The following is a 27,455-nucleotide window of genomic DNA, read 5'->3' on the forward strand; positions in this document are numbered from 1 at the left end:
GCAACCACCATTCAAAAACTACTCAGGAGAAAGAAGAAGTGAACAGCAAAAGAACTCAAGCCATTTCCCGTTAAGATGAATAAAATAGAACCACAAGCAGCAGACATTACATTAAGCTCAATCTGATAGTGACAACATTTGGAATACATGCAGTCTGTCGGTCATATAAAAGAAGTCAGACTCAGCAACTGATGATAAGCCTCTAAAAGCCTCACGAGAAAAGGGAACACTTAAGAGCGCTTCTCAAAGGGCCAAATTCCATATTCGATGCACTGCAGTGGTGTGCTCACCTAGTAACTGGTAAACACACATCAACAAGTCCAAAAAGCATTAATGAAGCTCCAAAACTTGTCCAAAGAAAATTATTTGCTGCCAAATACAGACCCTGCCACAAATGCACCAGCGTCTTGATTTTTAACCAGTGTACCTTAAGGGACTGTCAGGTGTGTCTTGAAAAAACAAAATCTAATTTGATTTTACCAAGTCATACAATATAATATCCCAAAAAAAATGTGGTGCCAGAAAGGGGACATAGATGGATACATGAGTCAGAGTGACAGACATTTACACTTCTCTTTATCCCCTAATTGGTGTCATTTCATAATAGTTTGGTGGCTAGTGAGCAAAGCATCTTTTAAACCAAGAGTTGAAAAACACTGCACTACTTAACAACACTGCGACCAGGTAAAAAATTACAATCTAAACGCACTTTTGTAATTATGTAATTTGTAATTATTCGAGTACTTTTTGAGAATGTGAATTTCCCCACTAAACTGAAAAATAGTTCTATCCCAGCTCCAATCTACTATTGTTGTGTCCTTGGGCAAGGCACGTCACCAGCCTTGTCTTCAGTGTCTACGTTCTGTTAAATCTGTCACTGATTGAAAAATGAAAAGCCTTCATTCAGAATATACTTATATGCTTAGACCTTTAGGTGAACAGAGACTGATGGCGTAGTTTAGTTTTATTTGTCTTGTGGACAGTGAACTGGCTTAAGACTCTGTTACTAATGTTATGATGATCATAGAAGCACTAGGCTGCAAAAGATAAGTGCCCTTTAGCTATTTCTCCAGCAACTAACAGGTTATAAAGGTAAAAATAAACTTTAAACAAACAAGTTTGAATTTCTTTGTTTGCCATGGCAAAAAATACAAATCACATATACAGTGGTGGAGGGCAATTTGGTGAATATACACTTTCCACCATCTAATTTCCTTGAATGTTCCACAGTAAAGCATTAAACGTTCCTCTGTGGAGAAAAGCCAAGTTACAGATCAGACCTGTGGAGAAGTCACAGCAGTAATGCTTGGTTTTTTTCAGGTATTTTAAGGAATATTAACACTTGTAATTTAATAAAGGTTAAACACCATACTGTGGAATACCTTTATTATTATTAGTTTTACTTCTTACTTGCTCACTGCTTATGCAAAGTGCGCTATTGTGAATGTGCACAATAAATAAATAAAAAAACAATTAAAACAAAGTTCAATTAATTGAATTGTTTTGTGTGCAGAAGAGTTACCTGTAATAATGAAGTTGTCTGCCAGGTGCTCCGGCCAAAAGAGTCCCCGGGGAGCTGGAGCATCTAAAGAAGGTTCCAGGGCAGACAATGGTGCAGAAAGGCACAAGGGTGTCTCAACGTTTTAGTCTTTAAATCTAGTCTCTAGATTTGTTTGAATAACGTTTGACATATTTTTAACCTTATAAAATTGTTCAGTCTCTCATTAGAGGGTGCTGTGTGACTAATTTTTTTGTAAATATTATTTTTCATTGATTTATGTTGCACCGAATCACCAAAGCAAGTTCCTATGTTGTGAATTCTGTTCATTGACAATGGCAAAAAAACCTTTTCTGATTCTGATTCTGAAATTCACCTTGGACCTCGGCCTCGTCAATCCGCTAAGTTTGCTCTCTGGGCGTTATGATGCAGTAAATGTAAAAAGAGTACAATGTTGTTTTAAGCTGCAGTTAAAATAATACTTTACAATAGATAAATACGTCTGTTTGTGCACTTTTCATAATTGCCATCACATTATGCAAAAGGGGGAAATGGGTCTGCCCCGATGCACATATGGTTGCTCCACGGTCGAGTGGTGTAGCTCCTGATCGAGTGGCTCTGAGCTTCATGGCAGTGAGATGACTAAGCAGAGGCCCTGTGCGCCTGTGGTGGTGTACAGACATGTTCCACTCTGTCAGACCTCAGCACAGCAGCACATTCACACGGTCCCCAACTCCAAACTAGACCAGTGAGAACGGCAGAGGCGACACCGCCACAGCGGCAGCCAAATGTCCGACTGCAGACCGTTCATGGTTTACCAACTGCATCCAACAAGGTACCAGGTAATATTTAATGAGGTAGCATTTAGCAACGTCCTTTTTTGGACATACAGTTATAGCATTAAACTGGAAGAGCGAGGGTATAGAAAAATGGTCAAGGCCGAGAAGCAAACCCACAACGCTGAGGTGGTAATCATTTTAGAGCAGTTAGAGTTTGAACAGCCATACTAAAACCTCATGTACTTCAATAATTAAAGGTGCTTTTCCAGAAGTAACGTTTATTTGGAATTTTTATTTTCACTATCTGGTCAAGTTATGTTGTGTTTGTGTTGAGTTTGTTCTTTTTAAAATAATTATATATGTTTATATGATATATATCATGATGATTATAATGGTGGTGATAAGCTACTACTGCAGCCACACCTGCCCTGGGGCAGACTGACGAAAGTGAGGCTTTCAATCTGTGCCATACCCTCACAAATCACTCACATTCATTCCAGGGAATGTGTTTGAAGTTCCTTGCCTAAAAATACAACAGAAAGTTGCATTAGGGCCACAGCCGCCTCCCTGTGTCCCCTGGTGAGGCGTCCCAGTCTCTCATCCAAGTACTAGCCAGGCCCAGCCTTGTTTTGCTTCTGAGTCAATGATAAGTTCAGACATTTACAATCAGATATAGCCACTGAGGCTTGGCCTGGAATGTTCCACAGTAAGGCATTGAACAGTTAGATTGATGGATCAATTAAGCCAAGTTACAGGTCACCACCTTGTCAATGTCCGTTCTAGTCAGCTGTCAGAAGCAAAGCAGGACCTGGTAAGTACATGGATGGGAGACCGCTGTGAATACCAGGTGCCACAAGGGGGCGGTAGTAGCTCTAGAGCAATTTTTCACTGTAGGTGCATTTCCACTGTGAGAGACAGAATCTAAAAGTACTACAATGTAATACATGCTAGATGTTTAATGCCATAATCTGTAACATCCCAGTAAAGCAATAACATCTTCACAAAGTAGGTGATGTACTATCCACAGAAAAGTAACACACTGCACCACATATAGTAAAAGTAACTTTGTAACTCGAAAACAAGTAGCTTAAATGAATAGGATTTGAATAATATGACAAGGGACGCCGGGACAGTTATCCTTTTGACAAATTCCTCAAGGCAACTGCTTTTGGGCGTTGAATTGAATTAAGGTAATAGCTATGAGTAACTCCTTTATTTTACACCATAGTTTCAGAAAATTAGACACTAGGCCTTATTGCAGGTATTTCCCCCCAAACAGAGAGTATTTAACTACTAAACAGTGTGTTAAAACAACCATAATCATTCTCAGTGTGTGGTCTGAGACCAAAGAGTCAAGTTTTAAGTCTTCACCACCACCTACTGGTTCCCCAAAATAAATGTATCTTAGCGTCATCAAAAACTCATGAAATTACAATAATTACAATACTTAAAAACAATACATGATTACTTGTGCTTTCCTATAAGGTTGTCCTTTTGTTGCACTTTATCCCAGCTTTGTCAGTCTGTCAGTTTACTGCTTTCTTCTGTACATTAACATGTACGCTGTGTGTCTGCAAAAATGAAAATAGTACGCCAATTGAAAAAAGCAATCTAAACAAGGCATGGTTTTGGCGTACAAGAACACAATGACTTAAATGATTATGGAACAGGAAAAGGAGCATTTCATGAGTTCAATTCAAATGTTTTGGGAGATCAGGGTCACCTCTCCTCTTACTTTTTCAAAACAAAGTCTATGTCTTGAGATATAATGCCCATGATGTCAGGCCTTTTGAGCTGGGACTATTGTTAAAAGTAAATTGTAGATGTAATTCTCAGAGCAAGTGAAGGCTCAGATGAGAGTCAGGTGTTTTGCTCTAATTGCTGAAGGCGCGACCGCTCCATTCCTCATTGTTTCAAGGATTCAAAGATTGGACCAGAACACAAACAAAAAGATCAATGTGGTTTTGTTTAGCTCTTATTTTTATCTTTAAACTCCATTTATTTTCAGAGATGATAGTTAGTGACCATTATAAAAATAAGTTTTAAAAATAATGCTTTAACACCCTAATAATCTAAAACATCATTAACTTACATGCTTAGATCAGTGCAGATTAAATTACCTGTGTTCTCCTCCATAAGATGACTGCACATTTTCCCATGACACCTTTTGATGAAATAAAAAAATCAGTAAGATAAAATATGGCAAATTAAACTTATAAAGCCTGTGAGAAATATGGGAAGAAATTGGCTGTGGGCAAAACCTGGTGAGTGCTGCTGTCATCAGCGTAGTACCAGCTCTGGCCCTCTCCACGACGAACATAAGCCGTGTAGTGACCACATCCTGCAGACCCCGAATGCACCACTACGGCATATAGAGTGTACAGGCAGTCTGTCTGCAAGAAGATAAATATACAACAATGTACAGATATATGCACAAATATGTCTGGAATAACAGGCGATAGTACCTGAGAGAAGTCTTTGGACAAAGCTTGATGTACTGTCGTTGAGAAGTCAAACGTTTCAGGAAAAGTCACCTTGTAATCGAGTTTCTGTGTGAACCTGCCATAATTACGGTAACGTTTAAACTGCATGCACAAAATGGGTGGCAGGGAAAGCAGCCGAACCCCCTGAAAAACAAATATGATGTATATGTTTATTTGTTTTTTTAAATTTATTTAGCAAGTGCATCTGTTTATGGTACATACCTGTTTGGCTGGGGTCTTGCATTCACATTGAACACAGAAGCAGCAGTTTATGTCTCTGAGTTCATGTTCCTCAAAGAATGATGTTAGACACTGTTCCTGTGACACAATTTTACTGTTTGTTATTTTTAAGACTGTAATGATAAAGTAATAGTAAATAACACAATAGTGATGGTGGTATTGGCCTACCAGTGATGTGTGGCCCTCTTTCACGTGCAGATGAAGGCTGAGCACGTAGTTTTCTTTGGTTTGAACCGAGTCACACTCCAGACACAGGACATAGGTCTCCAGTGATATTTTATACAACATCTGGATCTGTTCAGCCTGTAATAAATATAAAACTATACTATTTTGTAAATACTTAACAAGTGAATAGTATGAATAAACTACTAACCAGGTTTTTGTCATCCACTTGTTTCTGAATCAAGTTGAGGATGAACAGGAAAACCTCATCAGCGTCATGTTGGGTGTGAACTGCATAAACATTGACTGTCAAAATGGGATTAAAATACTCATCATACTAAGTTTATGGCTCTTACGTTGAACACCATTTCTATCCAAAGAGTGCAGGAAGTTTTTATGTGAAACAGGCTCATTTCTCACATTAGCAACAAGAAACCTTTTTAATTCAAGAGGGACATTACAGCCATCAGCCGGTCTCAAGTGAACTGAATCCCACCTGTGACAATGGACAATTGGTATGTTTTCTGATAAAAAAAAGTGTCAACAAAAATAATGCTGGCACTATATTTTGCTCCAGTGTTGTTACCTGCCAAGCAAGTCCACCAGTTCACAAGTGGCAGAGAGAGTCTGCAGTAATGTGTTCACACAACAGGACAGACAGTAGTTTGTGAGACCTCGTATTCCTGTAAGACATCAATGAAAACATGAAGGACATGGCATAAAATCGCTGGACCAATATTTCATTATTATGGACTATGGAAGGACTAATTAATAACAGAATGTGCAGTAGTTTGAACCGGAAGTTGAACCGCTACAGTAACGCGACATAAACATGACGATGATGATGTTTTGTGGCTTTTAAAACACCAGACACTCAGTTTACTCACCCATTACATTCCGTGAATAGAAATAACAACCAAGTCTCGCCATCGCCATCGCAGCTGTGGAGTCCAGTTTGCACAATGACGACTCCAATGCGCTGTTTGGTTTAAATACAAAGTTTCAGTTTCGTTTCGATCTTTTTCAGTTGAGAATCGAAACTTAAGGAATTTGATTGTTTAGAAGTTATGTTGAACAATGGATGTAATATTATGGATCTCATAAGATGTAAGTTTGATTATGTTATAGGACTAGTCTACATGCTATCTTCTCATATTCTGATGTAATATTAGCCCAATTCCACTGATATATTTGTAACTTAAGTGTTATTAGGTATATTCTACAACTCAATCAATTTATTTCCACAAATGATGAACATGTCAAACAGCTTTTAAGACATGATGAACCATTTATTACAAAAATGTTTTTTTTAATCAAACCATTAAACACAATATGGTTATTTTTTTGTGGCATGATAATAGGGTCCAAACAAAGCGGTCCACAACTGTCCGAATAGTTTATGAAGTTTGGAAATCCACAGAAAAGAAGACGGGAGAGCTGAAAGCACAAATCAAGAATAAATACCACTTATGTTCATGTTATTGATTAAAAATATTTGTATGGTGTCTATGAAACAAACTGGATCTGACCTGGATCCATCCGGATAAAAAGCATATAAAGGAGAACAGCAACGAGAAAGACTTTGTGAAGACGGAAACTGTCGGAAAGTGGCCCCAATAACTTTTTGTACAAATATTTTATAATGGCTCCAAGTTTGTGCAGTATTGCCCCTGTAAAACATAAAATATAAATAAGACTGAACAGTGGATTTACGATGCATTCTACTTGTCATTGTTACACCTTGAGGCTTGGTTGTGATAAGAGACGTTGAGGAGCAGCTTGAAGGATTTAAAGCGAGATTATTTTGAAGTTCTTTTTCGTCTACAATGTCGAGGGCCGTCTGCCTTTGCTCCATGGTTAATGTACAGCTCCCCACTCTTCCCTGAATCAGCTCGCGGGCCTCCTCCAAGTGTCCCAGAGGTATGAGAATGTGTAAAAGGTACAGCTCCATGACTGCTGCAAACCCAGAAGCCCTGCTGTTGACCACGCAATGTAACCAAACATTGGCTACATCCAACATCACAACCGCCTCTCCAACTTTGGAATAGAGTAGTATGCTGAAAAACAAAGAGAACATTATCTGATGTATGCTCTTAATTCATGCAACAATGACATTTGAGTAAACTTGTATCAAAGGTTCTAGTATGTGTTGAGCTAAAACATTTGATAAAACTGTTGTTGTTACAGCGTTTGGTTGCATAGACTGAATTTTATAGGAAAAAGCGAGTGTTTTTATACCACATTTGCATAATTTTTGCAGGTATTTTCTCCTGGAACTCATACTGTTGGAGAACCCAAGGAAGAGCCCGACACCACTCATTTAATTCAGCCAGTGCCTGAATCCCCAAGATGCAAAAGCCAGACTTAATCTCTTCAGACCTTGAAAGACAAACATTGAAAAAATATCGCACCACTGATACGTCAACAAATAAAAAATCAATAGTTTACGAGTTTACCTTTCATCCTCTTGTTCGATGTTGGCTAAATCCTGCAGAGCTCCATCACAAGTTTCAAAAACAGTCTCAAAATCCTTGTTCAAAATAAATTGCTCTGCAGCGGACTCCAACAAACTGTGCATTGAATTCACATTTGAAGACTGAGAGGTGTTAGTAGCACGGCAATGAGGCAACGCCGAGGCTATACTGTCATTAGACGAGATGTCCATAGTTTACAGAGGAAAAGCTATTCACAAAATGTATTTACATCGCACTTCCTGTAACAAAAGATTCTAACCAATCAGAGTTCATGCTACTGACGCTTCAACGTTAACCAATCACGCTGCGTTGTGTTGGTGTGTACGTAACGTAAATGCCCTCGCTTGTAAACACGTGCAGAATTCGCTGTCTTCCCTACCACTAAGAACATCTAAACCTTAACCACATACAGTAAGTTGTTGCATGTCATTTAATGCCACACATGTGTACTTTATACTGGTATTGATGTTTGATCTGGTGTTGATTTATTGACTTAAATTGACTTCGGTTTCTTGGAGTTAGCATGCATGCTAACTTGCGTGGTAGTAGAGCTGTGGGGTGATTAAGAATTTACTCTGAAAGTTGTCTTTGCAATACATTTGATTGTTTTATTTTTGTTTTGTTTTCTTTGAAACCTATGGCATTGTACTTTAGACATTGTACTCTTGACATTGCTCTTTTGTTGATAACATTACAGAAGATCTTAACATGGCTAAAAGTCTGCGAAGCAAATGGAAGAGAAAGATGCGGGCAGAGAAGAGGAAGAAAAATGCCCCAAAAGAATTGGCCCGTCTCAAGCAGGCTCTGGGTACGGACGTGAAAGGAGAGGCTGTTATGACAGACATGGGGGAGATCGCCACTGTGGTGCCAGCTGCCAAATTAAAGAAAAAAACAGACGTGGACATGGCAGAAGAAACAGGAGATGGTAAGCAAGATATCTGAGCAACTGTACTTCCCCAGACTTGTTACGTATCCATTATCATTCACTTTTTATTTAGGTGAGACAATGGATTTGGACAGCAAGCGCAGTAAGAAAACTCTGCTTGATGAACATGGACAGTATCCTGCATGGATGAGTCAACGTCAAGCCAAAAAAATGAAAGGCAAACGGATGTCTAAGAAAGGTGGCTCTGGCAAAAAGAAGAAGGGCATTGCTTGGTAACATATTCCAATACAGAGAGACTGATTAAGCCTAAAACATTATGTTCGATGGATCTTAAAACAGAATTGCATCTGGATTTGTTGTTTGACCAAAATTGTGTTTGAAAAAGTCTGATACTTTAGCAAAGGTCTGTCCCTGTAAGTTTATAAGGACACACTACTTCTGCCTTTCTGTGTTTTGCTCCTTTTCAAACTAAGACAATAGTTTCCTCCTGACTCTGAACCTAGCTCAAAATAAACCCATTCTGATTCTGAAGATATGATGGGCGTTTCCCCAGCAGCGCTGGATCAGATACTGCAGATTTTTTTATTCACTTTATTACTTTAAACAGTACTTTATTCAATAAAAAAACAAGTTTAACACCAGCTCAATTATACTACTTGATTGGGAAAAAAAAGCAATTGAATATTTATAAAAAAAAGTATTCAGCACAAAACTACATCACTGCAGTAACTCCACATATGCAGCTGGGAACAGACCGATGCGCCCATGGCAGTGTCCTTTCCACCAGCCCTCATCGATCATCTCCACATTTGTAATAATGTCCTCTGGGTTGAATGAGATTTCATCATCAGCTTCTGTGGGATAAATTACACAACAGCTGTGAGAGAACGTACAAAAAAATTGCGAGCAATTAAGAATCCTGTACCTCCTTTATAATCATAAATGGCTTTGACCTTCAGGCCATGTGTCAGGTCTTCATACTCATTTTCACCCTCTGCTGAAGGAACATATTCCAAATTAACAGATGTTGAGTATGTTTAAATCAACACTAATAAACAAACCTGAGAGTTCAGCTAAAGGTGGTTGTGGCTCACTTAGTTCCTCATACTCCCCTTCGTCCTCATCTACCTTGTCCACTCCTGCTGGTTGTGGCTCACTTAGGTCCTCATACTCCCCTTCGTCCTCATCTACCTTGTCCACTCCTGCTGGTTGTGGCTCACTTAGGTCCTCATACTCCCCTTTGTCCTCATCTACCTTGTCCACTCCTGCTGACCTTGGAGGAAGTGAAGGAGCATTTGCATCTATGGGATCCTCTCGACGTGGAGGCAGAGCTGGAGGTGCTTCATAAAGTTCTTCCTTCTGTACACAAGCTCAAAAATATAATTCCAGAAAAGTTTGAAGAATCTGCTTTGAAACAGACCCCACTCTTAAGGTCACTAGTATAATTCAAGTTGAGTTCATTTTGATATTTCACCTCGGGCTCTTCCTGTATCTCTGTGCTGTGGGTGTGGTGGTCTTCAGGGTCATCTTTGGCGCACTCCGCTGAGGCTTGTGGAGGAAAAGATTTATCCTCTCCACTCATTTCCTGAAATAAGCAACATGTTTTCATCTTTGGTGCATTTAGATTTTGTGACCTGCATACTGTTGCATAGTAAAGTTGGTGGAGTATGAAATAAAACTTTATCATTTCAGTGTACAGATGAATTACCGTTTGTCTCTGTTGAGCCTCCTCCCTCTCTTTGGTTTCTCGAGCCTGCCTTCTTGCTCGTTCTTCTTCTACTTTCTTTGCGTTTTCCTCATTGGAAGCTTTGGCCATACTCTCGAAACGTGCCTTTAGTTTACCAGCACCAACACTCGCTGAATCACAGACAAGGCGCTTGTAATATACATGAAGTACTTCTTATGGAGGACAAATTCTATAAGTGTACTTACATGTTTCCATGGGAACGGTCTTTTCATAAGCAGAAGTAGGAGACTCAATATCCAAGTAGCCAGTGGCACTCTGAAGTGATAAGTGATTTATGAGATGAAATGTGCATTTAATGCATATTAATATACTAAATTAATGGAGTGTTGAAGATGCTGACTTTGTCCATGCGGTCTGCCTGTACTCCATATCGGCCTCCAAATCCTGCTGAATAATCTGGAATTTTGAAATCAGTGAACGGTGTAATGAGTTTAATGTCCCTGTGCCCTCTAAAAACACAAAGTAGCTATTTTCTTTACCTTTTTGTGATTGATGCTTTTCTGTTTCAGCCTTGTAATCAAAACCCATGGCTGATTTGTCGACCTTTTCCTTCTCAATTCCAAACTTTCCTCCAAACCCCTTTGAATAATCTGATTAAAAACATTAATTCACCATCAACAGAATGACAAAAATATATTAGTATTACTGTCTGTACTCACCTTTTTGTGACTGATGTTTCTCTGTGTCTCCTTTGTAGTCATATCCAAGGGCAACCTTATCTACTTTTTCTTTCTCCACACCAAATTTACCTCCAAATCCTTTAGCATAATCTGCCATCAGAAGACAAGTAAATATATGTATGTTTTGTTATCACCTTAACTTTTGAAATGGACATTTTTCACCTTTCTGTGACTGATGCTTCTCCGTCTCGCCTTTATAGTCATATCCTAGAGCGGCTTTGTCCACTTTGTCTTTTTCTACTCCATATTTTCCTCCAAAACCCTTAGAATAATCTAAAGCACATTGTTATTTCCAGTGATTTACAAGAATCAGTTTTGGTGTACAAGATGATTCAGATACCTTTCTGGGATGCGTGTTGTTGAACGTCTCCTTTGTATTCAAAACCCAAAGCTGACTAAAGAAAAAAGTATAGTCATTGTTTACCATTTGTTAATGAGTGTAAATTGATACTGACCTCATCAACACGGTCCTTTTGAACACCAAATTTCCCACCAAATCCTTGTGATGCGTCTTTCTGTGAGGAATGCTGCTCCACATTTGCCACATAGTCGTGTCCCAGAGCCACCTTCATTTGAAGCAAATTATAAATTACAAAACCGTCAAGGCAAAGGATAAAGGTGTTAATGCTGCATTACAAACTTTGTCCATGCGATCTTTTTCCACCCCAAATTTGCCTCCATAACCGTATGATGCTTTGGGAATGTGCTCTTTTTGCTTCACCCGCTCATGCTCCACCACCACTTTCTGTCTGAGGTCTGCAACACTGTCAATGCATGTTTAAAGGTTGCATCGTATCAGTAACCAAATAATGATTTAGGCTTCATTAACATTTACATCTGATTATTCAACCAATTTCTCAAACAGAACAGAAGGACATACGTAAAAGTCAGGTTAAATATTTACTCAAGGAACTTTTTTTCTGGTAGTTTAAACATGAATTTAAAAAGAAAAACATTTCACAGTATTTTTGTTTACTTTCAAATAACTATAGTATAAATTAGACAGGCAGTATGGCTGCATGCAAACACTTGGAAATACCTCTTATGTCAGTTCTGTTATCTTTGTGCAACAGCAAAGTAAACTCATAAACTTCAACAAAACCTTTGATTTTTGACAAATTTGAACGTAATGCACTTTAAGATACATACATTGTGGTTTTCTTAAAACAGTAATTTGAATGTCAATACAGTAACAATATCTTTGTGTTCAATATTTGCATGTACAGTGTCAAAGTTAAGTTTAATTTCTGACTCTTAGCAGTTTAAATAAATGACAGATATGACTGATGCTTGGTAGTTCTGTAGTTTCCTTATTAGGGCAGACTTGCTGACTTACTTCTGCTCTCTTCACTTCCTCTTCCTATTGCAGTACGTTGCCACATTTACCTCAAAGTTTTATTATGTGACGGGTTATGAGAGTCACCTTATGTGCTCCTTTCGCCCCGATCCTTCAATAGTCTTTGCTCCCCATCTCTGCTCCTGCTCTGTGATGTCATTCTGCAAAAAACAATGTGCTTAGGGCAAAACAAGCAGATGAACAATGTCAAATCAAAATCTGCTTAGTTACCTCAAAGTCAGGGTCCGTCTCCCAGTCATCTCCATCGCCTTTAGTCTCCTTTGCCTTCACATTGTGGCCTACAACTGATTTCCACATCTGTAAAGGATAAACAACATTATACCAATCATACCACAACTTTGCACTCGTTGTTTTCTATTGTAATAATACTGTTGGTACAAAATCTGCAACATTTCAGCGTGTTGAAATTGTTCTAGGAATGTTATTGCTGCATAATAAGCACAAAACCTATCCATGGGTTTCAGAGTGATGGAAATCAATCAACACTTCAAAACAAAACAGATATTTTTAATATTTTTAATTAAAACACTAAACAGGAAGCTGAAAACCATGAATAGTGCAAAACAACTTTCCCAGATGAGAGTATTAATTTTAACCAAAACCTGAACACAAGCCTTCCTTTAAACACAACCCTACCTTTAAAGTGTCAGCGAGCCGTGTGGTGGAGATGTGTGAATTGGTAAAAGATCTTTTGACAGTTGTGTGATGGGCGGTGCTGGGGGCAGGCGCACACAGTGACACTGTTACGCACTCGACTTCAACACACGGGGTCAGAAACGCTGTGCAGGGTTTGTGGACCGCTAACAATGGGCAGATATAGATTGAATTGAAAAAAAGCCAGCCAGAACACATTCTTTTACACATAAAAATACCCTTTATTGATTTTAATGCCAACCGTAATAAACCTTACTATAATATTGTCTATGGGTTATTTATTTAATGTATAGGCCAGGTAACAAAGTAGGCAATACATGAGAATGCCCTGCAATAGCATAATAAATTAGAAATAGTACAGCAAACCAATTAAAAGATGAATCCAAAACTCATTTAAACAGGGTATACGTCTGATCTTTTCTTTTCAGCCCTTTAAAAATGCAATGTACAGTTAAAATGTATTTCAGTACTCCACATTTAAGCCATAAAACAGGCAACATCAGTTGAGTTTTTACAGTATTGGTCCAATCCCTTAATATTGAATGCTGAAGATCCCAAGTAAGACATCTAACATAAGTTTATAAAAGCAGTGTTCCCTGGTAAAATGTCCCCTTAATTGGACATAAAGAAAATCTTCTCAAAGGAATGTAATTGCACTGTGCTCCGTTTTTTTTGTGCATAAAATGAGCAGAAGAGGAAGAGACTGGACGAGAGTAATATGTCCCAAACCCTTAAGCCATTAACATAAAGTGACCCTTTTGTATCAAGTATTAAAGTTTCAAAAGGCACAGGAACACTCCTATAGCCAAATGACTTTTCTCAATATCTACTCATTCCTTTCAAGCTAAGGAAAATGTACAACTCAGTCCCTTTCTGACCCCAGCTTACCATAAAACATACTGTTCATTGAAATTAAGTTGAAAATAGATGACAAATCATTTCATACCAAACATCTACAGCGTAAACTTTGGCTAGTTAAAATTATACTTCAAAGTGCAACACTTGTGTGGAATAAAAACAAAAAATGGCTTAGGTTTTGACTTAATCCATGTGGCCCATGTGTCCCATCAGTGAAAAGGCTTTTAGAGGTATCCACTGAGGCACAGTAACAGCAGGATGTGCACAGTGAGGAGATAGAGGCTGAGCAGAAGAGGCGTGCGCTGGCGAGAGCAGAACGCCACTCTCAACATCCGCACCAGGCCTGGACCAACTCTCCTTTTCTGAAAAGCGTGACACAGGGTTATGATCAATGTACATGCTACAAGTCTTCTCAAGAGCAGAAATTATAATGACAAATGAATAGCTTCACTTACTCTAGTGACAGCGCCTTCCGGTGGCTCAATAAAGACAGCAGTTTCTGCGGGATCGTCTTCCAGTGCTAACTGCCATTTAGCCTGGCCCTGACTAAAAATGTCAATAGAAATATTAACGTGACTGAATGTGCTAAACTAAAAGCCACATGAAATTTGTTCCCCCGAAGATGCAAATGCTCATATACATGTTTTACTTTATGTACAGTTCATACCGACTTAGTCGATCTTGTGTGGCCTGTAGTAGCTCCTCAGCAGTTAACCTTTGCTGGGTCTCTTGTTCTAATCTGGTGTGAAAATTCACAATAAGCTTTACACCAGATGTTTTTAATTTGACTTCTGTGGACAATTTGTTTGAATAATACCTCCGTTGCAGCTCCTGGACCTCCTCCCGATAGGCCTGAGTCTCCAGAGCAGAAGACTTTTGTTGTGGAGCACCAGGAGCACCATCCTCTGCTCCCTGTCACAATTAACATAATTAAAACAACATAACCATATTTTAAATCAATTATATACACCCAGAGCAATGACGTGACTTGCATACCTGTCTTTGATAGTGTTCTTCTTGAAGTTGAGTTTTTTTATTTTGAACTTCATCCAGCATAGCAGTGAGATGGCGCAGTTGTTGGTCTCTTTCAGAGAGTGTGGCAAGAGTCTGTTGTTTTAGCTGCTCGGCTTGAGCCATAATATCCACCCGTTCCACACTGAAGATAAAATACACAAGTATTGCCTTCGATTCAATATCAGATAAGTGAAATGATTGAAACATACCGTAGTAGGTCAATTTCCTGCATGCCCACTTTGACAGCATTTTCCAGCTCTGCAATGACTCCCAGCAGGTCGTTGTTCCTCTCTTTCTCCTCAAAAAGCTCCTGACTGACTTTAATGAGCTCTCCTGCACCCAGCCGGGACAGCTCTGACTTTTGCTTTTTGAGCTCAGTGGCCTGTGATTCAAGCTGCTCCAGCTGATGGAAAACAAGCAACGGCAAACATAATGGACTCACAAAAATCTCAATAGTGCACAGATTTATCATATCAGATTGTATCTCACCAGTCTTTCCCTGTCGTTCTGCAGGGCCTGCAGAGCATTTTTCAGACCCCACACTTCCCCAGTGGATCCCATGGAGCTGGCTAATCCACTTTTCGTTGTGTGGCTGCTCGCTCTGCCAAACTCCTCCACTTTCAGACTCAGTTCCTGCGCCTTATTTAGAGCCTGGTCTCTGCTATCTTGAAGCGAGGCCATGGCTTTAGCAAAGGATTGGTTCTCTGCTCTGAGCTGTGTGGTGACTTCTTTCTGCTCCAGTAGTTTCTGTTCAACAACCAGCAGGTCCTGGGCCAGCTCTGCTACCCTTTCCTGAGCACTCTCAGACTCTGTGCGCATCACACCTCCCTCCCATTTCAATTCTGCCAGCTCTTTGCTCTTGCTCTCCTGCGCTTCCCTCTCTGTGAGCAGAGTGTCCTCCAGAGCAGTCACCTGTTTTCTTGCAGCTTGCAGCTGCTCTCTGAGCTTCTCCACCTCAGCTCCTGGGGCATCAGCCGCCTGTGAAGGTGTTTTGAACTCAGCTGCTTGACTAAGAGTCTCCATCTCCAGTCTACTGTGCCCTTCTGTGTCCTTAGCCACACTCAGGCTCCTCAGCTGATTCTCTATTTCTTTATGTTCCTTCTCGAGAGTGGCTATGCGCTGGCGTTGGGCTGCTAAAAGCTGCTTGTGTTGAGACTCTTTCATGCTTAGGACTTGATTGAGCTCTTCACGGTATCCATGAAGCTGAGCAGCCAGCTTGGCTTTTTCCGCATACAGGTCGTCTCTTTGCACCAGCAGCGAGCGCAGCTCCTCTTTCAGGCTGTTGTTTTCACCAGCAGCTTCTTGGATCAGACCATCCTTTTCCATCATCACCTGCGATATGAAGTCAACAATAAATATACAAAAGATTGTTTTATTGTTGTGAATATATCAATTATAATGTACAATTACCTGAAGATGTTTCTCTTCCAGCAGCTTGTACATATTAAGGACTCGATCTCGGTCATCCTGCAGAGAGCCCATGGCCTTTGTGAACGAATCAAGTCTCGTTTTACTCTGGTTACTTTCGGTCTCAACGTTTCGCAGTTTGTCTGCAAGCTCTTGCAGTTCCACTCTTCTCTGCTCCAGCTCCTTCTCAGCTTCCTGTGCTCTAACTTCAGCCTCCTTTCTGGCCTCCTCCGCAGCCTGTAATAACATGAAAGGGTTGATACTAAAGAGCTTCGTTTTTAGTTACTATACATTAAACTTAATGATTAAATACATACTTGAGTGACAGCTTGTTCTTTCTCCATTAGCATCTCAACCTCTTTTCTTTCCTTCTCGTTTAACTCCGTCTGCAGGTTTTCAGTCAGGGCCTTGGAGGAGCGCAGATCCGCTTCTAGCTGCTCCAAATTTAGACACAGACGTCTCTCTTCAGTTTCTCTTTCTCTCAGCTCAGCTCTGGCTTGATCCACTTCAGTTTGTAAACGAACAACTGCTTCCTCCAGCGCTCTTGTCCTCTGATGCAAACTCTCTATTTCCTTTTGAAGGCCGAGGGCTTGGTTCTGTGCAGCCTGCAGCTCAGAGGTGGTCTCCTCCAGGCGGCTCTTCTCATTTTCAAGAGACTCTTCACTGGCTTTCAACTTGTTGCCCATTTCTTCATGTTTCTGTTGCCATTCTTTGTCAGCTTTTTCCAAACTAAAAACAAACACATCGTATTATATGTATTAATATTGACTGTAGGGAGGATGATTAGAAATCAACCTAAATTTTAAAAAGTGAATTTTAAATGAAAATGTTTTACCTTCCAGTAGTGATTTGAAGTCCTTCTTTCAGCGCAGTCTCCTTCTGGAGCTGTTCTGTCAATGCTTTAACACGAGTTTCAGCCTCCCGAACTTCAGCCTCTTTACCTTGGAGAGCACTGTTAAAGCGGTTCTCCCACTGACGAGCCTCATCTAAAATACGGTCTCGATCATCTTGCAGTGAGGACATGCAGCGAGAGAAGGCAGCTAATCTGGCAAGTGACTCGTCCAGTTGAGTTTGCATCGCTTGTGCCCGTCTTTCCGCTGCCTCTGCCTTCTCTCTGGCCTCTGCTGTGGCGTCCTCCTCCTTCTCCCTCTCTCTGAAGGACTCTTCTAGTCTCAGCTCTATAGCTTTCAGCTCAGCTCCCAGCCTGAATCTCACAGAGTCCAGAGTCTCCTCAGCTTCAGCTTTCAGAGATGCCTCCTTCTCCAGGGTCTTTAGCTCTACAGTCGTTTTATCAGACAAAGCTTCCTTCAACTGTTTCGAGGCATCATTTAACTGAGATTTACAGTCAGACAATTCTGCTTCAGTTCTTTTCAAATCCCCCACAGTTTTAGAAAACTCAAGTTGGGCCTGTTGCCGTTTCTTCAGCACATCATCGTGACTAATCTGCAGTGCCTTAGCCTCTCGGCCCAATTCACTGATCCTCTCCTGGTACTGAATAGAGTCTTTCTGAAGCTGGCGGACCTCCAGCTGTTTCTCTCGGAGCAGCTCTTCGAGCTGCCGTGATCGGCTTTGACTTCCCTCTTTCACTCGTTCAGCAGAACGCAGCTGCTGTTCCAGCTCCCTCCGTTGCCCACTCTGTGCCTCAGCCTCTGACCGCTGCCTTTGGGCCTGCCTCATGTCCTCCTCCAGCCTCAAGGCGTGGGCCTGCTCACTTTGGTACTGGGACTCCAATTCAGCCCGCTCCCGCTCCAGTGTCTCTACTTCACGCCGTAGCTCTTCCAGCTGCAGCCGCTGGTCTGCAGCCTCCTGTTGGTAACTGGCAATGCTGCCATTGAGCTGAGCCAACTGATTCATCAGACGCTCCTCCAGGTTGTCCTTCTCAGTTTCCAGGTTTTTAAGGAGCTCTTTGAATTGTGCCTCTCTGCTGACACCTTCCTCTATCAAACTTTTTTCTCGCTCAGTGCTGTGGTGAAGTGACTGCTCTAAAGTGGCTTCCTTTGTTTTGCACTCTTCAATATCATGTTCAAGAGCAGCCAATTGAACCTTAAATTCAGCTTCCAGTGTCTGCCACTGAACTCTTTCTGTAGCTAAAGCAGTTTCCATTTCCTTCATTTTGTTTTCCATTTGTTCAAGTTCAGATTTTTCTTCTGTTGGGGAATTTCCATCTATGACGTGTGTTTTTGATAAATCTAAAGTTATTTCTTCATGTTCTTGGCCTTCATTATGGCCTTCTAATGGCTCAGATTTAGTTGCAATCAGATCAGTTACAATCTCCTCTGGAACTGCAGCGGTGCTTGGGGCTGTAGACTCGCTCAAAATCATTTCTTTACCTTCCTTTTGTCCAAGTTCTTCCCTTAACTCCTCAATGTGTTGGCTTAAAGCGTCTCTTTCAGTTCTGGTTTCCTCCAATTCAGTTTGTAAAGCTCTCAGCTCCTCACATGTTTTTTCAAGCTCAGCCTGAAGGCTTTTGTCATCAGGAGAGACATTTGGGGACTTTTCATGCTGTTCTCTCAGTCGTTCGTTCTCCTCTTCCAACTCCAGTATTTTCTGTTGTTTTGTTTTGACAAACTTTCTCATTTTGTCTTTCACTGTGTCCACTTCTTTTTGCGCCTCTTCTGCTTGTCGTTGAGCCTCTAGCCTCGATGCTTCATGCGCCCTCACTTTGGATGCTAGCTCCTGCCTCTCCTGTCTGGCAGCTTCCAGAACCCGTCTCACACGCTCTGCTTCATCACTCACATTTTCATAAGACTTGAGCAGAGTTTCATACTCCTCCTTCATGCCTTGTACCTTTTCCTCCCACTCTCTGCAGGCGCGAGTAGCCTCTTCTTTGGCAAGCTCAGCCTCTCGCTGAAAATTGTCTTTTTCACTTAGTATGCCATCCATTACAAGTTTAAGGCTCTCACAGGAAGAATCCAGACTTTGGTTTTCTAGGAGTAATCGGTCTACCTCATTGATCAATCTCTTACGTTCAGTTTGGATCTTCTCCAGCTCTTGTTCTGTTGCAGTAATTTTCTCCTTCAGCTCAGCAAGTAAATGCTCAGTGGTGGCTAGCTGGTCCTTTAGAGTCTTGTTTTCTTTGATCACCTCTTTACGGCTAATCAGAGCTGCTTGCAGTTTTCTTTGCAGCTGTTGTAGCTTTGTCTCACTGTCTTTTTCTTCCTCCTGCTTCTGTGGGACCTCCACCTCTAATCTCTGAGTTTTTTCTTGCTCTGCCTTCAGTTCTTCCTGTAAAGAGACAATTACTTCATCCTTACGGGATACAGCCGTCTCCAATGAGTGTATCAAAGTGGTTTGCTCTTGAAGTTGTTGACTGAGCTCAATTATCTCATGTTTTTTATTATCAAGAAACACTTTAAAATCAGTCACTTCAGCCTGAAGGGCTGCAATGGAGGATGCAGACTCCGCAGAAGCCCTTTGGACAGCGGCGTCCATCTCGGCCTTTAGACTTATGGCGCAAGACTGAGCTTGTTGATATTTTTCAGTAAGAGCATTCAGCTCTTCAGAAACAATATCTATCTGCATTTCTTTTTCTTTCAGTTGTTGCAGATCTTTTGTTAATTCCAATAATTTTGTGTCCTTGAGCGACAAAATAGTATGTGTATCTGCCAATTTATTTTCCAATTCAGTATTAGCCTTTTGTAAAGCATAGACTTCTTCTCTGAGTGCATCCACTGACTCTTCCACTTGAATAGAGGCGCCCTGACCCTGCTCTGGTCTCTTCTCATCACTAGATGGCTGCTGGGCCATTACTGGCTCAGGGGCCGTAAAGTCAACCCAGTCCTCCTGTCCCCAGTCATTTGTAGCAGACTTCTCTGAGATTTTAACCTCCTGTTGCGACAGTTGACAAGACTGGATTTCTTGCACCTGGCTCATTTGCAATTCTCTCAAAGTTTGGAGAAGAACTTCATTATCGTCACTTTGCTTTTCAAACCGTCCCATCAGCTCGGAGTAATCCTCTTTCTGTTGCTTTAGTTGTTCTCGGTGGTGCCTGTCTTTCTCTTTGGCTTTGCGGAGCGTGTCTTTGCGGGACTCTTGGGCTTCCTGGACCTTCCTCTGAAGCGTGTCACACTCGGCTTCAAGAGAGGCCACTTGCGATTGTAACACAGTCATATTCATTTGCTGGGAACATTCATCTTCCTCACTTATATTTCTGTTTGGGGAAAGTGTCTCAGCAAGAACATGATCCTGTTGGCTTATTTTCTTCTCCAGACTCTCAATTGCCTCCTCTTTGGCGTTCAAAGCTTGTTGAAGTTCAGCAAGCTTAGCCTCCATTTCTTCAAATTCTTTGTTTCCGTACTTGTCCATTTCCTTTTCCACCCCAACATCCCGGTCAGCAACTTTTTCTTCTAAACAGGCCACTTTTTTCATGAGTTCTTTGCGCTGCACAAGGGCCACCTGTAATTTCTTCTTAGTGTTGGTAAGTTGGGTTTCTAGCGCTTCGTTTTTTCTTTGTAAAGTTGACAGAGGTTCTGCATCTGGAGATGTTGGGCTATGACCAGTATATTTTTCATCTACTACATTTCTAAGCTCCTGCATTTCCTCTTTCAATTTATTCATTTCACTGTCTACCAAAGATCTGTCTTCTTGTGCTTGAATGAGTTTAGTAGACATACTATCATTGAGCACTATAATCTCCTGCTCTTTTTCACTCAGGTGCTGCTGTAGCTCACTGATCACTGAATCCTTCTTTAATAGTGTTTCATTGTTGATATCGTTGCTCTGTGAGGACTCCACATTCCTCAGCTTCTCCTCGAGCTCAGAAGAGAACTGCTCTCGGTCTTCCAGCTGGACACAAAGCATCCGTGCCTGGCTCTGCTGCTCTAACAATGACTCATGTGCAGTTCCTAGTTCTGTTTTCAAGGCCTTTATCTTTTCCTCCTTCTCTTCGCACTGATTATTTAAAATGGCTATTTGCCCTTCTAAAAGTTGCATTTCATTGTGTTGTTTTTCTTTTATGCCACTGCTTTGCAGAGAAACATTATTCAGCTCTTCTCGGATATTGTTAAGCTCTTGTTCATAATAGGAAGTCTGAGATTCTGCAGCTTCTTTTGCAACAATAAGTGTATCGGTGTCCTCTTTCAAAGCACAAATTTTCTTTTGTGATTCACCAGCTTCCTGCCTAAGCCTCTGCAGTTCTGCCAGCAGCTCACTGTATCTTTTTTGTAGCTCTTCAGCCAAGACCTGAGCAAAGACATGGCTAGAAGAGACAGTTTGCGCTACAGAGGAAGTCTGCTGGGTCAGGTGAACCTCCACGGTCTCTTGAATAATCACTGATGAAGACTCAACTTGAATTGTGGACGACTCCTGCTCCATGCTTGTGGTTTCCCATGATGACTGCAGCTGACTAAAGTCCTGTAACACAGATGGCCACTCCTGTCCTCCCTCCTGGTTCACAGCCTCTAGAAGTGTCCAGCTGCTGTGGGCCACCTCAGAGTCGCTACTTGCCACCATCTCATCTGAAGAGGCTTTGGACTCCTCCGGGGACTCTGACTGTGTCCCAATCAGCTCAGGACTACTCCCATTGTCAGCGGACAGAACAGAGGTATCCTCAGCTACTAATGTGGTCTCCTCATCTTGGGTTTCCTCCAAGAGGTCCTGAAGAGCAGATGCATCGTTTTTGTCTTTCAGATTCGGAACCAAAGTTTGAACTTCTGTAGCTTCAGCAGACTCATGTTTCTGGGCAAGAGAAGCTTTTAAGGCAGACAGTTCGTCGTCCTTCTCCGTTAAAAGTTGTTCCAGGACAGAGATGCGCTCTGTAGAAATGAAAACAATACATGTATTTATTCTCCATACATTTTAGTTGATTTGTTATCTTAATGGCTGCCCTATAGTACCTGTATAAGTATCTGCCTCTGAAGATTTAGCACCATGACCAGATTCAGACATCTGTAAAGAACAAATATTGCTTTAACTTGTTGGACACGGTTGAATTAAGCGAATAAGACACTAAAAGTACCAAAGAAAAACAATAACACTTTATAGTATGATCTATAGTTGACATTAGTTCGACACCATAGCAGATCAGTGAGGAGGGATTAGACACTGAGGATCATAGAACTGTGCAGACGAGCCATGTCTTAAGGACATCTTTTATTTTATCATCTTACTTAAAGAATCAACCAACTTTAATGCCAGTTCATGCTTTGGATCTAAAAGCGAATATGTCGAGCTAATTTCCTCTGTAGTCACTGACCTCTTTAATTTGTTGTTCCAGATGCTGAATTTTGAATGATGCTTCCACGTCATCTTTGGCATGTCTGTCCAATTGTTCTGAAAATAAGACCAGATAGACCATTAGTGTCATTACTCCAATAATGGTATGTTTTTAAAGTTATAGAGACTCTAACCTTGAAGGATACCAATGTTGTGGGTAAGCTCCAGGCATCGTTTCTCATCACTATTCGTGTGTTCTTCTTTGAACTGTAAGAGCTGAGCTTCAATGGACTGTACAGTCTCCATTAACAGAGTAGGGTCAATGCAAACGGGGCCTTCATCTGAAGCTGTAGATTCTCCCAAATCCAGAGAACGTAAATGCCTCCAAACTTCATTCATTGCTGTACTCTGCTCCTGCAACTGTTCTCTCTGTACTCTGAGTGCAATCAGTTCATTGTTAAGCCTGTCCACCTCTGACTTCTCCCGCTCCAGAGCAGTCACACTTTCTGTCTCTGCCTGCCTAACAGACTCAAGCTCTCTTTCAACACGCTCCATTTCTGTCCGGCTTCTTTCCAGCGCCTCCTCAGACTCTCTCAGTTGAGCCAGTTCTTGCTCCAGCCTTGCGACCTCTGTCCTCTCCTTATGCAGAGCTTCTTGACTAACAAGCTCAGCATCTTTCAGTGCAACCACCTCACTCTGGAGCCTGGCCATCTCAGCTTTCTCTGCCTCCCAGACCTCCAGGCTGTTTTTAAGGGAGGAAATGTTGGCTTGTGCCTGTATCAACTGTTCCTTCTCCTCCTCTCTCAATCTGACTGACTCTGTGAGCTCCTGTTCCATTTGACGGAACTGATTGGTCAAGATCTGGGAAAAATAGATAAACGATACGAGGGTATTTGTATTTAATTGCAACAAGAACAAAAAACATAAAATTATAGTTAAAAAGCAAATATAAATGTTTTCTAAATCCAATCCAATCCATTTTATTTATATAGCACGATTTACACAACCAGAGGGTTCCAAAGTGCTTCACAGCGAGGTAAAAGACTACAGAGGCATAAATAGGATAAAAGTAATAAAAGAAGATATAAAAACAAAATCAAATAGAAAATTAAATCAAACAAACACACTAAAATCAATGGAATAAAAATAAATAAAAGGTGCTGCCCTCCCAACACATAATGAATTTATAATATAATGAATTTTTATATAACAATATCAAACACGCATACATGAAACAATGCAAAAACAAGCAAGGCTTGTCGAACAGGAACCATACCTGTTTTTGTTGATCAGCACTGTTTAGTTCCTGTTGAAGCATTTCCAGCACCTGAGACCGAGAGCTCACAGTCTCCTCCAGCTCCTCACACCTCCTCTGGGCCGCGTGAAGGGTCTAAAGAGGGACGCAACAAAGCGGTTGGACTGACTGTACACTAACTCTAGAGTCAATGAATGAATATGACCATGTATTTACTTTTGCAGACATATTCTTTAAAAGGGAGGATACAGTATGTGTCAAATAGTCCAGCCCAGCCCTACTTCTAATGTCTCTCCTTTCACTCTTCTTTCCCACTCTGTTATTATCTTTAGTTAATTTCTGGTCCAAGTAGGCTATCTCCAATCCAGCCAGCAGATGGGGCCCTAGGCAGATTGAGCTGCAAGTGTGCAGGGCACAGACCAAACACATGAATGAACAGGAGAGAACAAAGATGCACTGGTGAGTTGATTTGCTTGGTAAAAATAGATCTATCTCAACTTAAACCTGCTCAAAAGGTATTTAATTTGGTTGGAGCAGTTACATTTTCTAATTGTAGAAGTAAAGTCGAGATAATTTTGGCCTCATCTTAGGTTTAGCATTTATTTAGATGTCAACACGCCACGTTACAGTCCAGTCAAAGAAGAAGCAGGAAAACATGGCGGCCTAGAGGAGCCATGCGTGTTGGTTGACATCTAAATAAATCTACATTTAAACATTTAATTGGGCGATTAACAATCACGGAAATTATGTCGCGACTCATTGTTAACCTTCCCAACGGGATGAAGGAGGAGAGATTTCGAATTATGTTTGCTGCTTTTGGCACGCTCACTGACTGTACACTGAAGTTCACTAAAGATGGCAAGTTTTGAAAGTTTGGCTTTGACGGGTTCAAATCCGAGGAAGACGCAAACAAGGCGTTGACACATTTTCACAAAAGCTTCATGGACACGTCCAGAGTAACGGTGGAAATGTGCTAGTCGTTTGGAGATCCCACAAAACCAAAAGCCTGGAGCAAACACACACACGACCCTGACCACAACAAGACACCTGTCAACACGGAAAAAGTGAAAAAAAGAAGAAAGTGTTTCTGGTTCCACACTTTTTACTAAGAATCTTAATTTTAATACTACAGAGGAGACACTACAAGAGCGCTCTTTAAAAAAGGTACCACAATTAACACCGGTGGAGCCGATCGAGTCTATACCCCCATGTGGGACTTTTCATCGATGTTCAGGGGGTCAAAAATGCCAGAGTTGTGGCAGAAAACCATGAATAATAATAACAATAAGAAACCAGGCGAGAACAATGATTCCTCGCATTCCATGGAATGAATTAATTCCATGGAATGCGAATTCATACTATGGAATGCGAATTCATACTTGTCATACTTTCACACCTCAAATTTAATTACAATTGATGTTTTTTTGTTTTTTTACCCAAGCTTTCTATTCACATCGCTAACTTGCCACACTGTTCCCTGAATTCACTTTTTGTTTTGCTTTGTCACAGAGTATTGTATAGCACCATTTACAAACAAGGTCAGAAGACATCTACTGAATACAAAACATGAGTAAATAAACTAACTGTATGCCACACCTGTTGAAGCTCTCCATTACTGTGAGACTCTGAAGTGACCTGTAGCAGCTCCGCTTCGTGCTTTTGGATCTGTTCTTGAAAACGTACATCTTTTTCACAAACCACAGCCTGCAATAGCTGAATCTGACAAAGACAAAACAAAAACATTATTGGCACTGACTAGTTGTGAGATTAGGGTTGGTTTCTTTAGTGTGGCTGTGTTTCCTTGCACCTTTTCTGCCTGAGCAGACTCCTTGTCTTGAAGAAGTTGCTCTGTGGCCTGTAGTGAGTCTCGAAGATTCTTGTTTTCATCCTCTGCTTGACTCAGTTTAGTCCTGAGCTCCTGCAGTTCCTCCGCTAAAGCTTCACCAGCTCCTGTAAATGAGCTGTCCGGAGTCTGATAAAGAAATTACAATGAACAAAAGAAATGACTTCACGTGCCAACAATAATACCAAGACAAATTTGACTTACTGCTACGCCTCCCTGTCCCTTCAGTTCATTAATCTGTTTAGTGAGAGATGCCATCTTTGCTTTGGCCTGTAACTTAAGCTTAGTGAAGCGAGCCTCAGCTGCTTCATTTTCACTCTGTGGAGGGAAAATTAATGTATAAATGGACTTGGGATATATTTAATAAAACCAGCCCCAGGTGAATAGTTACCTTAATCTGAGCATCTTTATTGGTCAGATCTGTATTCTTTTGCAGCAGTTGAGAGTCCTTATCCCGGATTAGCTCCTTTAGCTGGACAACAAGCTGCTCCAAGTGAGCGAGCCTCTCCATAGCCTCCTCCGGTGCCTCAGATTCAGAAGCGGGGTCGTCACCAGCAGGAGGTCTAGGCTCAAGTACTCCCTGAGAAAGGATGATAAAGACAAAGTCAATGTAATAGCTGCAAGGTTTAGAAAAGTTATGAAAAAATTGGAGGATTTGCATTCAAATTAAGCAGATATATTCAATAAGCAGTAAAGAACCCCTCATTCAAAATAAAATGTTGATTTAGGTCTTTAAAGTGCAGACCTACAATCTGAGTGTTATGGGAAGATTTTTAAGAGATGTCAATGGAAAGTGCTAAAGACACCCCCTTGCCTAAAAGTCTGGGCAATAGTAAGTACATTTTACACTTTCTTTTACACAGCTGTAAATATGCCAGAGTAATATCAGAAGAGTTTCTATCTGTTGTCAACAGCCCAGGTTAGGCCTATATGACTTGTGAAGCCCTTATTACATTAAGTACCTTGTTGCTGTATTAATAATTATTAAGGTTCATTCATTTTTTCTTTAATAAAAAAAAAAGAATTGCATTTTTCACTATTTTTCTCTGTAAAGAAGATGCATTTTAGGCCATACTGTTAAGGTACACTTTATTGCATTTTACCCATTCTTTCGCCCCAAAAGTGAAATTTTATTATGAATATAGAAACGATAAGTATGAAGAACATCTGACCTGTGAGTCTCCATCAGCGCCTTCCTCTCCAGAGAGCTCATGGAGAACATTTGCCAGACGGCTGAACATTGAGCTGGCACTGAAAATTATAACGCAACATATTGTGACGTATTATAATTTAGTCTACATTTGTGCTTCTCTTATATGACGCATAGTATTTAGTGATTTAAGTTTGGGCGCATCTCTGCACGCGCTTGTATCAGATGACACACTGGCGGAGGACCTCTTCCCGTGTCCTCGGCGAAGACGAAACCAGCCGAACTTTCCCGAGAGCCACGAACCACTGCGGCTGCGTCGTGTTTTTTGTGCACTGCAAAGACTTTAGCTAACGCGAAAATAGCAGCGATGTTTCAGTACAACCAGGGACAAAAAGAATGTTGAAAACATCCGTGTCTCGAGATAGACGCCAGGTATGAAGGGGACACTACGTGATTACGCTCGTTTTCGCTCTGGCTGCGGTGAAGTTAGCATGATGCTAGCGCCAGAGCATCAATAACAAGTGAATAAGAAGCTTTTTAGCCCCCGCTTTGAGCTTTCTTTTGTGACTCAATGCGTCAAAGGAGCGATGCGCTATGTGCGAAAGTATGAAGGATGTACTTTGACTCACCTGTACGAGTGCGACCCGGCTAAATGCTTCTGCGTTTATTGGGTTTATTTCCTCGGCTGCGTTTCCCAGAGCACAGCCACATCACCAAACACACCCGGAAACGAAACTTTCTGTGCGCTCATTGGTCACACGGAGGAGCTGCGCAAACACGGAGGAGCTGCGCAAACACGGAGGAGCTGCGCAAAC

General features: G+C 41.1%; 5 protein-coding genes across 7 annotated transcripts; 1 reads left to right on the forward strand and 4 right to left on the reverse strand.

The window, feature by feature from the left end:
- Window positions 1-3,457: 3,457 nt before the first annotated feature.
- Window positions 3,458-5,849, reverse strand: usp18 (ubiquitin specific peptidase 18; the record flags this gene model as incomplete). The annotated part of the gene is made up of 9 exons (XM_072453514.1): window positions 3,458-3,848; window positions 4,398-4,441; window positions 4,539-4,670; window positions 4,743-4,904; window positions 4,983-5,078; window positions 5,169-5,303; window positions 5,374-5,453; window positions 5,519-5,658; window positions 5,749-5,849. Coding segments are annotated over 9 exons (930 nt in total), but the record flags the coding sequence as incomplete, so codon positions are not given.
- A 640-nt stretch (window positions 5,850-6,489) lies between these two features.
- On the reverse strand, window positions 6,490-7,890 carry pex26 (peroxisomal biogenesis factor 26). Its single transcript, XM_072453787.1, has 5 exons — window positions 7,619-7,890; window positions 7,401-7,541; window positions 6,903-7,219; window positions 6,692-6,832; window positions 6,490-6,599 (listed from the first exon to the last, which is right to left on the reverse strand). The coding sequence occupies exons 1-5, from the start codon at window positions 7,825-7,827 to the stop codon at window positions 6,499-6,501; spliced, it is 909 nt and encodes a 302-aa protein (XP_072309888.1). The 5' UTR covers window positions 7,828-7,890; the 3' UTR covers window positions 6,490-6,498.
- A 48-nt stretch (window positions 7,891-7,938) lies between these two features.
- On the forward strand, window positions 7,939-11,116 carry llph (LLP homolog, long-term synaptic facilitation factor). Its single transcript, XM_072455169.1, has 3 exons — window positions 7,939-8,051; window positions 8,337-8,561; window positions 8,635-11,116. The coding sequence occupies exons 2-3, from the start codon at window positions 8,345-8,347 to the stop codon at window positions 8,796-8,798; spliced, it is 381 nt and encodes a 126-aa protein (XP_072311270.1). The 5' UTR covers window positions 7,939-8,051; window positions 8,337-8,344; the 3' UTR covers window positions 8,799-11,116.
- On the reverse strand, window positions 9,216-12,635 carry hcls1 (hematopoietic cell-specific Lyn substrate 1). Of its 3 annotated transcripts, XM_072455166.1 has the most exons (16): window positions 12,517-12,635; window positions 12,373-12,446; window positions 11,590-11,713; window positions 11,405-11,515; window positions 11,290-11,344; window positions 11,112-11,222; window positions 10,929-11,039; window positions 10,749-10,859; window positions 10,610-10,665; window positions 10,455-10,524; window positions 10,231-10,379; window positions 9,997-10,107; window positions 9,777-9,881; window positions 9,584-9,650; window positions 9,448-9,519; window positions 9,216-9,376 (listed from the first exon to the last, which is right to left on the reverse strand). In XM_072455166.1, the coding sequence occupies exons 1-16, from the start codon at window positions 12,601-12,603 to the stop codon at window positions 9,240-9,242; spliced, it is 1,551 nt and encodes a 516-aa protein (XP_072311267.1). In that variant the 5' UTR covers window positions 12,604-12,635; the 3' UTR covers window positions 9,216-9,239. The 3 variants fall into 3 exon arrangements, with proteins under 3 accessions (XP_072311267.1, XP_072311264.1, XP_072311265.1); XM_072455163.1 differs by having other exon boundaries at window positions 9,584-9,881; XM_072455164.1 differs by lacking the exon at window positions 10,749-10,859 and having other exon boundaries at window positions 9,584-9,881.
- A 741-nt stretch (window positions 12,636-13,376) lies between these two features.
- Window positions 13,377-27,406, reverse strand: golgb1 (golgin B1). The gene is made up of 20 exons (XM_072455159.1): window positions 27,270-27,406; window positions 26,663-26,741; window positions 25,882-26,070; window positions 25,695-25,808; window positions 25,455-25,619; window positions 25,244-25,366; window positions 23,669-23,782; window positions 22,587-23,253; window positions 22,433-22,509; window positions 22,074-22,125; window positions 17,075-21,992; window positions 16,557-16,968; window positions 16,243-16,476; window positions 15,322-16,164; window positions 15,042-15,235; window positions 14,815-14,974; window positions 14,636-14,730; window positions 14,486-14,557; window positions 14,274-14,364; window positions 13,377-14,180 (listed from the first exon to the last, which is right to left on the reverse strand). Exons 2-20 carry the CDS (start codon window positions 26,729-26,731, stop codon window positions 14,043-14,045), a joined length of 8,727 nt encoding a protein of 2,908 aa, XP_072311260.1. The 5' UTR covers window positions 26,732-26,741; window positions 27,270-27,406; the 3' UTR covers window positions 13,377-14,042.
- Between the last annotated feature and the right edge of the window lie 49 nt (window positions 27,407-27,455).

This window comes from Eucyclogobius newberryi, unplaced genomic scaffold (genome assembly GCF_026437365.1).
Source record: "Eucyclogobius newberryi isolate DKJ021-1_F unplaced genomic scaffold, fEucNew1.0.hap1 SCAF_2, whole genome shotgun sequence".
Classification (NCBI taxonomy): domain Eukaryota; kingdom Metazoa; phylum Chordata; class Actinopteri; order Gobiiformes; family Gobiidae; genus Eucyclogobius; species Eucyclogobius newberryi.

What these genes read in the sequence shown, in the direction of transcription:
- hcls1 (XM_072455163.1), bottom strand. Translation starts at nt 12,603, where the DNA reads ATGTGGAAATCAGTTGTAGGCCACAATGTGAAGGCAAAGGAGACTAAA. An exon ending in AGGCAGACCGCATGGACAAA is followed by an intron (nt 10,525 to 10,609) that starts GTCAGCATCTTC and finishes TTATCACTTCAG; the next exon opens with AGTGCCACTGGCTACTTGGA. An exon ending in AGGCTCAACAGAGACAAACG is followed by an intron (nt 10,108 to 10,230) that starts GTAATTCATCTG and finishes TGCTTATTTCAG; the next exon opens with GAAATGAGTGGAGAGGATAA.
- llph (XM_072455169.1), top strand. Translation starts at nt 8,345, where the DNA reads ATGGCTAAAAGTCTGCGAAGCAAATGGAAGAGAAAGATGCGGGCAGAG. An exon ending in GGCAGAAGAAACAGGAGATG is followed by an intron (nt 8,562 to 8,634) that starts GTAAGCAAGATA and finishes CTTTTTATTTAG; the next exon opens with GTGAGACAATGGATTTGGAC.
- golgb1 (XM_072455159.1), bottom strand. Translation starts at nt 26,731, where the DNA reads ATGTTCAGCCGTCTGGCAAATGTTCTCCATGAGCTCTCTGGAGAGGAA. An exon ending in CAACATTGGTATCCTTCAAG is followed by an intron (nt 22,510 to 22,586) that starts GTTAGAGTCTCT and finishes TCTTATTTTCAG; the next exon opens with AACAATTGGACAGACATGCC. An exon ending in AAGAACAAGCTGTCACTCAA is followed by an intron (nt 16,477 to 16,556) that starts GTATGTATTTAA and finishes ATGTTATTACAG; the next exon opens with GCTGCGGAGGAGGCCAGAAA.
- pex26 (XM_072453787.1), bottom strand. Translation starts at nt 7,827, where the DNA reads ATGGACATCTCGTCTAATGACAGTATAGCCTCGGCGTTGCCTCATTGC. An exon ending in GCAAAAATTATGCAAATGTG is followed by an intron (nt 7,220 to 7,400) that starts GTATAAAAACAC and finishes TTTGTTTTTCAG; the next exon opens with CATACTACTCTATTCCAAAG. An exon ending in TTTTATCCGGATGGATCCAG is followed by an intron (nt 6,600 to 6,691) that starts GTCAGATCCAGT and finishes TTGTGCTTTCAG; the next exon opens with CTCTCCCGTCTTCTTTTCTG.